We start from the raw sequence: 11,141 nt of genomic DNA, 5'->3' as shown, positions 1-11,141 counted from the left end.
CACAAAAAAGATATATAACTCAATAAAGGAGAGGGGAAAAGCCAAAAAGCATAATACCGCCTCTTTAATAAAACACACAGACCCCTATATTTTTTGTAATAGCATAAAAACTGGAAGCAGGCGGAAACAGCTAGTCTTGCTCTGTCCAAAGTTCAAAACTTCTTTAATCCGCACAGAAATGTAAAGCCAACAAGTTCTGGTTTTAAGGAGAGTTGGATTAAACAAACAATATACACAATATACAACATTGGAAAGAGCCGGGAAAGCTGTTTCTCCCTGTGTCCAGTCCTTATGTTAAACGAGGCTAACCACCTCTCGTTTGAATTTCTCGTGTGTCAACTTATTCCTTTGTGTGGTCATTTAAACCAAAAAACAGTGGTGACAACTGAGCTGGGAATTACCTCATAAACTGTATATTGTAATGGTTTTGTGACACAAACACTATGTGCATCCAGCATAATGTAGACTTTCAAGAGGCTTTTTGGTGAACAACATCATATGGCACCTCAAAGAACTCCCACCCTCACCCATGCTCACAGCTCTGTTACTCTCCCCTGTATGTCAGCAGGCCTAGGATCTTAGAGTAAAGCCCACCTCAATCTTTTCTGTCACATTCACTTTACTCCCCGATATGGCTCGAGGACAGTGCATCAGTTCTGGTGTCTCACGGCCCACTACCCTTTCTACTGGGTTTATATGGGAACTTGAGCCCTATGAATTCATCTACTCTATTGCTGCAGCAGGCTTGAGGAATACCATAAGGCATTATCTGAGTCAGACAACTGATTTATGCAGCAAAGGGGCTGCTTTACAGTGCTATACAACCAAATGAAATTTTCTGAGATACTGGAAATAATGCTACAACAAAAGCATTTCCCACGGCAGGTTTCTGCTGCAGTTTTTCACGAGTGAGCAAATCACTGCAGCAAAGGAGACTGCGTTAAAGGCTCACATGGGACTGCAACAACATTGTTGTTTGCTTCTATCAAAAACAGCTGCGTAAAATTGAAAAACAACTTCTAATAACATATAAGGAGGTGAAGTGATCTCTGACCCAAGCCAGACAAGCTTGAGATGGCCTATTGTTCTCCTTTCCACAGGGCCTTCAGAGCAAAAAAAGAGAAGCATCTCAGCTTGGCTCATTGTAACAATACCAGGATTACTGTACCATCTTGTACGGTGCTCTGGGTGTCTCCGGGGAGTCAGAGTGCAGCAGAGAATCCATGATATTAGAGAACTTTAAGAGTAGGAACTAGTATGAAGTGTAAGACCGAGCAGAATGGGATTTAACCTTGACTTTAATAAGGCCTCTTGGGTGTGCCTGCAAGGGAGGCCACTGTCTAGCAGCTCCTTGGTGCTTTTCCAAAAGAGAAAGTGGAGAGCGGCCGAGTTTCTCCTCAGTGGAACATAGCATGGGAAAAAGAGACAGTTTGAGTAAGTTTGACAAACAACGACAACATGGAGATGATGTGACAGACAGGAAGAGTGAAGGGCCCAAGTTTAATAGACAAAAACATCTCATTTTATACCCTGGTCAGATGTTTTCATCTTGTCACATCAATCACTGATTGCTCAATGTGGAGCAAATCAGGTTGTTATAAGTGGATCACACGCTATTTCAGTTTGTACTATTTTCATCCTTGCCTTTAAATAAACACTGGTTGAGAAATGGACCAGTGTATTTTTCATCGGAAATAGACAACTCATATGAAGCATAGAATATTGACCTGTCAGCTCATGCTTGTGTCCGACTTTGTCTGTGTGCGTGTGACTGGGTGCTTTAGCGATTTACAAGTCCAGTCAGACACACTATTAGTGCCTCCGTGTAAATGGTTGATGGGTGGTCCACATTGAACTCACTGCTTTGTGTCTGCTCTGGGTCATTTCAGTGCATAAACATATGTGGATGGCTACAGCGAGCTAACAGCATGGTCATGTTTTTTGTAGTGAAGCAGAGCCTGCTCCTGATTGGAATCTGTTATGATGCAACCGCTGAGTGCAAATGAAGGTTAGCCAGAGACACCCGCAGAACAGAATTACAATCTTTCCTGTTTAATATGCGAAAGGATCTTAATATTGTTTTGACAAGTAAATTGTGATAGTTTGAACATGGGGCTCGCACATTTAGCTTCTTTCTCTTCTTCTCATCCTCATGAGAGGGGTCTCTCTGTGCTGGCCCCTGAGAGCTTTACATAAGACTTGACTACTGAGAGCTGTTATGAGAAGTTTATGAAACTTTTAACTTTAAGATCAAGTCAGTCCTCTTCATCACTCTGCTCAAGCCCTTGTGTTACTCAAGAATTTGCTATGAACTACTCTACTCATTTTCCTCTTTGCCCAGGAAAGAAAGTTTGTCTTGTCTGTGCAAACCTGTTAATTTGGGGGTATTTGTCTGGCTCTTAGGATGTGAACAGCTTGGTTTTGAATATCACAGCATGCTGACTGATTTTATGACACCCACCCTCCACACCCCTTTCAGCCCCCTCTCTTTTTCTCTACCCTCCTCACTCTCTTAGCTCTTTGGATATATTCCCCTATGATTATAAATAGATTCTAATTAGCTCCTCCAGCCATGGGCAATAGAATTGTTCATCAAGTAGGGTCTGCACTCAGAGACCTTTATACATTATAGCTTGTGCAAAAGTCAGAAGAATAGCAAACCCCCTCTCTGCCTCAATTTAAAAAAGAAATTGAGCAAAGCAAAGGGATTAATTTTCCTGTATTTTATCAGTTCAAAAATATTTCTGTGGTGCAATAAATTTCTCCTCATGGGTCATAAGGACTAAGAAAAGTCAACCCAACCTTATGATTTAAAGTTGCACAAAATCAGAAGACACTGATGTGGTGTAATAGTAATAATGCAGTCAGTTATATCAAACAATCAAATTTTATATTATCTATTTTATCTATTTAATTTTGTTTATATATATGAGTTTAAGGGGCCCTTACCCCACTCAAATCAGGGTCAATACTTGACCTTCAGTTCACCCAGTGTCTCTTCATTAATCGGCTGATATTTAATATCTGTTCATAACATCTAAGCCTCCGTGTAATCTAAGCACATGTGGTACACTTTATAATTTCAGTGAGACCTAAAACCTTCCACTTTATTCAAAGCTTGTAAAGACCAAATACTTGATTTCAGAGATATGGCCAGTAAAGGAGACAGACTCGTTCTCTCTCTCTCTCTCTCTCTCTCTCTCTCTCTCTCTCTCTCTCTCTCTCTCTCTCTCTCTCTCATATCCAGATCTCTGTTTAATGTACCCCAATCAAACAGTACTTCTAGATGTATCCTACTTAAAAGTCTGAATTTTGTTCTTTAATTGGACTGTGATGAAAAACCCTCTCTATTTATAGGTAAGTAACAGTCATTCCACACCGAGTTCAAACTCCCAGCTGTCAGAAGAAATCATAATGCAAATTTGTCCCTGAAATATTTAAACATTTTATCTCTTTGAAATTAAAGATTATAACATATTCCCTATCCTGGAGCCTTTTGAAGCTTGTGAACTCTCTGTGGTTTTCAACACTCACACTGATCCAAATTCTTTACAACATACTAAAGTTTTGAAATGTGTTCCGCACGTTACTATTGAAAATAATTATCCGGCTGTGCAGTGAATTAATATGAGCTGAATTCTACAGTGTCTGTTCTTGTGCAGACAAAGAGCCCTGCCAGCATCTGGTTTCATGTTTCTTGTCTCCTCTATTATATTAATATAATCCATCTGCTCACCTGGCAGCTGCCTGTCCTCTTACTCTGCAACTCTCTATGCAGCTGCCTTTTTCAATATACCCTGAGAGGCATCACTGCTTTGTCTCTAAAGACCTCATATAAGAAATATACGGGGAAACTTAAAAGTAAGGTGGTTGTCAAACCGATCTTAATATAATTGCAGGAGCAAATTAATGATCTGATGTTTCTTTAGACAACTTTGAGTATGACAATGTAGTTTACATCGTCTTCAGCCATGGAGCTTTTGTTACATCTTTTATAAATGTTTGCATTATGGTTTCCCTTGCTTGATGAATGCACCAAATAGCAATGTCAGTAAATTGAATGGATTGCATAGTGACCTGCCAGAGCCCTGTGCCTTGGTCATGTGTGCTGCATGTTTTTTGAGTCTTTAGCAGGTTGGAGCTGAGGTGCCATTAAGCTGCCTGGGAACACGTGGCCAGTGTTCCTAAGTTTGCCCAGAAGCCATTGTCGGCCTTTTCACCCTTCACCAAGTTTTGTTCCTTCTTTTCATGTATTACCTTATTTTTTATTACACTGCCAACACACACCCCATGTTTGTACTCATGCACTTCCATACACCGTTGACCCTGACTTCCTCATCGCAACCATTACTGTTCCATACCTGGAATGTCTGTTATTGTTAAGTTTGGTGTGTATCATCCCTTCTTTGATGCAGCCTGCAAGCTGGTCATAACAGGCATGAATTCAAATTACCATAAGGAAAACAACCACCAACACAAACAGAAAGCAATTATTTTGTAGGAATAGCAGAGCAGATCTGCTGCATTTAAAAACTTAACACCCACATGATGGCTCGCATGGCTAGCAAAGTGTAGGTCATTAGCCTCAGAAAAAAAGCCTATTTTATCGCCCAGTCACAGTGCCTCCATATTCTCTTGAAAATGAGTCCTTAATGCTGATAGCCAAAGGGCATCAATTAAGCTCAACAACCAGAAAAGAGCTCCTTGAGCATTTATCCACTCAGCGTGTAATTATATTTTATTTAGCTGAAAGTACTTATTGTATTAAAACACATTTGTCTGCTAATAATTATAAAAACCCACGTAATACATTTACATCAACTTAGATGAGCATGAAAGTCTCATACAGAAATGTGTACGTAGGTCACGTGTTCAGGTGGGTTTCCCTTCCACTAGATGCCTGAACATCAATCAAAAAACACAAAACTTTAAATTTTAAACCTTCCACAGGGTTTATTGTTGCTCCACCAGCTCCACAGCCCTAAGATTTATTGACAGACCTACTCATCTCTTCTCTAATTGTGAAATCTCCTACAATAAAGAATATTTTACTCATGGACAGGATGTCTGTCAAGTGTGAAAAAAAGGGGCCACAAACTGGGTTCATGTTTATAACTTGAAAAACTACACGAACAATGGCAAAAGAAATACAACAGAGGGATGCTGGACAGGCAATGAAACAGCCAAAATGCATTTTGCATGTTGAATTGAAATGCACAATTTGTTCTGATTACTATTCACAGTGTTGTATAAAATAGAGCCATGCTGCCCTCTGTCTGTACTACACCAACATTGTTCTTCACTACCAAAACAACAACATTTCTGATATTTCAGAAGAAACTTCTTGTTTAGTCTTCATTTCAGTGTGTTAATTTTATGAATTAAGTGAGATACTGTTAAGCCGATACATTTTAGTTTATAAATATCATGTGGTGGTAAAAGAGATCCATTAATATATAAAGGACTTTCATCATCTACAGTAACCAGCAACTAAAAAATGAAAACTTCTTGTAAACTTTTACAACCCTCTTGTTGCCTTTTTTGTTGGAGTTTTTCATGTTTTATAGCCGTATAAATATGAAAATATGAAATAGATCAAAGATCGGTTGTTTAAAACAGGCCTTTACCATTGAAGACATTTTGACATGTGACAGTAGAAAAGTGCAGGCGTATATAATAAAATGAATGACTGAATTCCATTTAGCTGCTTCAGTTTCAGGGTCTTGTATTGGTATTGTGCATGCTGGCCCACTGTCACACTGTCATAGCATATTACACCCGAGTACAACACCTGAACTGAGCCATCTTAAATGTTATTATTAACACGTGCTTTTCCTACGTCAAGTCAAAATGTCTGTTCTTTAAAAGGCCTACAAGGATTTTTAAGATAAAGTGAAACAAATATGTGAAACATAAGCAAATCTATATGAATAGATCTAAATTCAGTTCCCGTATAAAACAAAATAATTTATTGCATAAGTATCCAGTCCCTTCAACTTAATATTATGTCCCCTTTAATAGTAATTATTACAGTGTTGAGTCTAGCTCAGCAGCTCTGTATCAGCTTTGCACATGTACAAATTAGGCCCACACGGGTATCACCAGTGCAACACTAAACAACAGCTTCATGTGTTTCAAGGTAATTAGGTCAATGGTGTGGTTAGTGGTGTAACTGTACACCAGCTCAAAGGTCATCATTTAGAAAGTGACACCTGTGCGTGTGGCGTCTCACACTTCGCTGGCATCAGGCAGAACTGCTGACCAAAAACGTGATCTTTTATGCCACAATGTATGGTAATGCACATTGGTGCTCTTATTTATTCATTTAACCGCATTTTCCATGGATATTTGCTACTGAAATTACCCAACAATGTAATAACACTGGCTTACAGATAACTACTCTGTACTTGAGGCGCTTGTTTTCTTTCTCAGTGCTTATTTCAGTGCCTAGAAATTATATTTGATAAGTAATTTTTTTTAACCCTTGGAATATAATACTTCGTGTGTACAAATGATTATGCTGTGAGTACGGCCCATAGATGACTTTTATACCCCTATTAAAAGACTTTGTTGTATACCTCCTCCATCCTTGTTTTCCCGTTTTGTTCTTTCCTATATTTTAGCTGTTTTGGTCGGCTTCAGTTTACTTGCCATTTATTTTCAATGGTCTTTGCTTATTTTATTGTCATTATATCATTCTAGGTTAGTATGTTTGTGTTCATGTAGCTGTCATAACATGATATGACATGCTGTCATGTCATATATACGGACAGATGTCAAATTAGAGAAAAACCCAACATGAAGTGTCTGTAAGGGTTTGTAAGGTGTTGTCCTATCTTGAAACTGACACAAAGCATCTTATAGTGCCATTTGACTATTTACCAGAGATTTCTGTCACTTTTATGCAATCCATCTCCATTGTACAGAGCTCACCACTGCAAGTAAAACCACATGTGAGTGACAAAATAAAGGAAAAAAACAACATAAAGTGACTTATTAAAGTGTTTTTGGTCAACCACGAGTTGCCAGACTTCAGTGGCGCATACATTGTTTCTGTAACTGTATGGAAGGAGTGAATAGCTTACCATTATTCCAAAAAGATTCACAGCCTTGATGATTTGATGCCGGTGGTGATCACTGTCAAACACATAGCTTCAAAATCTCCCATTTGGGTTAAGAATTTGCATTCTTATCAAAACAGCGACATATCTTGACATTTGTGGAAGCATCTGAAGCATCTGCATTTGTTATGTTTCTGCACAAATGTATTCAGTGTTTCCCTTTAATTTGTCACTCATCGGTATACTGCTATTTCGTGTGTTTGAATTGTCTCCAAATTATTCATATTAACGAAAAAATAATAATAAATTATCGACATTTTGGTGTGTCTTGTGTTGTATTAGCCTGCAGGGGGGGCTCATAGTCTAGGAAAGAGGTGCCAAGGTTTACCATTAAAAGGAAAAGGGCTGTGTTGATTTTCAGTAAATTTTCTAGGGGCTTCACTCGAAGAAACTCAGTAAGTTGAAACTACAAGCGGCAAAAAAAAAAAAAACAACTAAAAACTAAATGCACGTACATACGTAAGACCCACTGGCTCTTTTACATATTATGTGAAGCTGCTGGAAGCCGACCCCTAAGGGCTTTTCCAAAATTTAACCCTTGCATGTACAGTATGTCTGCCAATTTACAGGCTACCTCTACCACCAAACACCAAACGCAATGCCTGCATCAGTGTACGTACGTGTGCGTGAGAGACAGAAAAAAAGAAAGCAGGAAAGGGGGACGTTGTCATGGAGTGGCCAGTGGAGATCCATTTGGTCGTGGTCTATCTGAATGGATGCCATCTGGGCGAGCCCTGAAACACCACACTGGCGTATTAAAGTTAATCCATCTTTGTGTTTCACCCTGCTCTGGAGAAGGCTGATGACTGTTGGAGTCACTACAGCTGCTGCTGCTGGCGAAGATTCGCATGAGCTGTAGCACCAAAGCTTGAAAGCCCCCCTCCAACCCGGCTCTAATCCAGGCTCCATCTTTTTGAGATCTCCCTAGCCATTATTTTATTTACTAAATGCCCATATCCTTCCGCAGGGTCATAGAGTATTTTGAAGAAATTGTTAAATGGTTTGCGTTGTCTTTTTATCGCGTCCTCTTGTCGTTGTTATTAAACATTTGCCACACTCACGAAACATGTCTTTATCGACGGGCCATGCCGTTTTTGAAGGATTTATGTGCCGTAGTTGTGGTAGGGGGAGGTGGATCTATTTTTTGAGGAGCCTGGAGGGGCTGTGCTTCGGTGCCACTTATCATTAGATATGGCCACCGTTATAGAGTACACCGAGGCGTCATCTTCAACTTAATTTAGTCATATTTCATAGTAATCTCACAATTCGGCCACTGTGGCAGGTGGGATGTTGTTTTTGGCAAGCTAACGTTTGTTTTTACATGTCCTGGGAGGCGGTTGTTACTGCGTGGCAGGCTGGCTGGCTGCGAGAGTCTCCTAACTGGCCGCTTGGTCCCGCAGCTTGTCGATGCTGAAGAAAATAGAACCAGTTGCCAACCAAGCTGTCGGCACCCAACATTTGCTTTGCGCGTCGCTGTACGTTCGCTGAGGATTCACATTTAAAGTTTCATTTACGGATTGTTTACTTTTGTAGCCGCATGGACTTTGGCTTTGATTTGTTTATACGTTAATGGTAAAATTGTTGGCCGTAGACTTGGGTGGCTAACACCAACTAGCTATATAACCCGAACTCGTGCGACGACAGCTGTCATTGGAGAAAGGAAAGTGATCCCCCCCCCACCACTAAATGCGTGTGCCACTAAAGCGGGTTTCTGTTGGATTTACATCTGTCTTTCCATCAAATGGGCAAAGTTGGGAATAACATTGCAACGTTGGAATATAATGATATGCGTTATGCATTTTTGAGAACTGCAGTGTTGCTTCATTGGAAAGAGGCTAGCTAGCTCAATTAGCTTGCTAGCTAGCTGGGTGATAAAAGTGCGACGTTTCATCCCCCCAGTATTTTGGACATGAAGAGGATAATTCGCTATCCATAGGGCTGGAAGGTAAGCCACCGTGAGATGTTAAATTGTTTTTCATGCGAGCTAGAATTGTTTTATAATCACCTTGTGAAGGAAAGCTGAGCCGACGTTATCCACCTCCAGTCTGATGTTGGGGGTTTGTCGCCGCCTTGGCTTTCATGACTCAGACTATTCAACGGAACATTCAGTAGAACGGTTCATGGGTGTTTTATAATCACAAATACATGGGTAACGTTATATGGTCACGGCCTAATCAATATATACGATCGACATTCACACACAACTATCGTTAGTTTGCAACGAAAAGCAGAAACCAGGGCTTACGTCATTGTATAACGTATCATTTTCACTTTTTGTGTTGCATTGTAGTTCCCCGGAACAGTTCCGTTTCATTGAATAGACCGAGCCTTTGTGTGTGTTGGGTACACAAATGCTCATCGTTGCCCTGCATCCAGTCTAACGGACAGCGAATTTAAGTTTACCGTCGTCCCTAGACAATAATATTTAATATTGGCTGTGGGACAACAAAAGGATGGAGCATTAATGCTCGTTGTGTTGGCGTATGCGCTAGTTACAAGCTAGTGCGATGAGTTGGCCAACTAACTGCAGCCGTAGGTAACCTGTTTGCTACGTGAACCTCTTTCAAAGTTGTCTCACTGGCTAATGACTTTCAACGCCGAATCCATTCTCATAATTCCAGCTAAATATGAACGGTGGAGTCACTTCTGTCTGCATTTTCTGTCACATTTAAACTAGACTATGTCAATGTTACTTTTGTCTGTTCTTGTCGCCAAAGAAAAGGCGACATAGTTGAACACAACAGGCTAGCTATCGTTAGCTTTATGCAACTGCTTTGTGCCCAAGCTTGAGTTAACAAAAGCTAACGTTAGCATGTCTCCAATTGTGCCCGTGGTGGTCGTGACTGCCCGGTAGTCACGGATCATAACCTCAGATGCCCTAATAATCAACGTTATTCTCACCACTTTCTGTTGAGGCTTTCCTGGTTGTCCATATCCAACTAATTTTTGTTACATCACCACTTTTTGGGAACAGTTTAACCCCCTGTTTATTCTCTGTTAGGACTTCAGCTAAGATTCATCATCTCGGAATAATAGTACTGACAGTCTAACCATTTTAATGACTAATTTTTCTCGTGAAGTTTGGTGTTATTGGACCACCATCTGTCCACAGAGCCTGGAGGCTGGTGGAGGCCGATATAGACATAAGTGAAAGAGAGAATTGCCACAGACCTGCAGCAAAATATGGTGTTAGTTCCACAATATCTAACAGCACAGACCTCTTTTGGTTTGCTGATACAAAATGCCTCTTTAATTTATGGCCCACCAGGTTTCATAAACCGTTTTTACTGCTTTATCGAAAATGAAAAATAACAATGTTGACTTTCTCATGACTCATCCTTAAGATTAGTCATAATGTAGTCTGAGGTAATTGCATTTTGGTACAGAAACACAAGCTAGCAAGTGGGTTGTACTGATTTTTGCATCAACTGTTTTTTAAAGAGGAACCATAAAAATATTACAGGTGAGTGAAAACATGGTACATCTGCTGTAAGGAGTAGTAGTGAGGTTGATCAAGTACTTGGATTGCCCTTGATGTAAACCTAAGTTTCAGTAAACATCTGAAAAATGTGTTCGATTTTAGCTTTATTCTCATCTATTCTAATCATTTTACATTTATGGGAGCATAGTTATTGCAACCCAGCTAACCTAGCTGATAACTAGGGTTTAATGATATTTGCACATGTATCATAAGGCATTACTGCATGATAACAGGACTCCATTAACCATAAAACCTTTCATGTTAATGTACAATCATTAGGGGTGTAACGGTACACAAAAATTATGTTTCGGTATGTACCTCGGTCTTGAAGTCACGGTTCGGTTTATTTTTGGTACAGTTAGGGGGGTGAAAAAATGCAAAGATTAAATTGCTGCTGGTTTATGAACTTTTGTTGCAGTAACGTTCTCCTTCGTGTGATACCATGAGTGGGTTAGCAAGTTTGACGTGTTGCCAGAAACATATCTGATCACTACTGAAAAATGTCGGCCCACTGCTTTCATCTTATCAACTTGTCTGTT

The 11,141-nt window shown here is 39.9% G+C and overlaps 1 protein-coding gene and 1 long non-coding RNA gene across 8 annotated transcripts in view; one reads left to right on the top strand and one right to left on the bottom strand.

Annotated features, from left to right (window-relative positions):
* Positions 1–9,263, bottom strand: part of LOC123971924 — a 49,435-nt gene extending 40,172 nt beyond the window's left edge. The window contains exon 1 of the long non-coding RNA XR_006825333.1: positions 9,127–9,263. This is a non-coding gene — a long non-coding RNA (uncharacterized LOC123971924). The remainder of the gene's footprint in view (positions 1–9,126) is intronic.
* Positions 8,337–11,141, top strand: part of kmt2cb (lysine (K)-specific methyltransferase 2Cb) — an 86,987-nt gene continuing 84,182 nt past the window's right edge. For 6 of the 7 annotated variants that reach the window (XM_046050990.1, XM_046050986.1, XM_046050988.1 and 3 more), the window contains exon 1: positions 8,337–8,596. In XM_046050990.1, the coding sequence (XP_045906946.1) occupies positions 8,529–8,596 (68 nt within the window). In that variant the 5' untranslated portion in view covers positions 8,337–8,528. Of the gene's footprint in view, positions 9,067–11,141 lie in introns of all 7 variants that reach the window. The other variant, XM_046050987.1, reaches the window with a different exon arrangement.

The sequence above is a fragment of the Micropterus dolomieu genome, linkage group LG06, assembly GCF_021292245.1.
Source record: "Micropterus dolomieu isolate WLL.071019.BEF.003 ecotype Adirondacks linkage group LG06, ASM2129224v1, whole genome shotgun sequence".
Classification (NCBI taxonomy): Eukaryota; Metazoa; Chordata; class Actinopteri; order Centrarchiformes; family Centrarchidae; genus Micropterus; species Micropterus dolomieu.
This window is presented reverse-complemented; position numbering and strand designations above follow the sequence as displayed.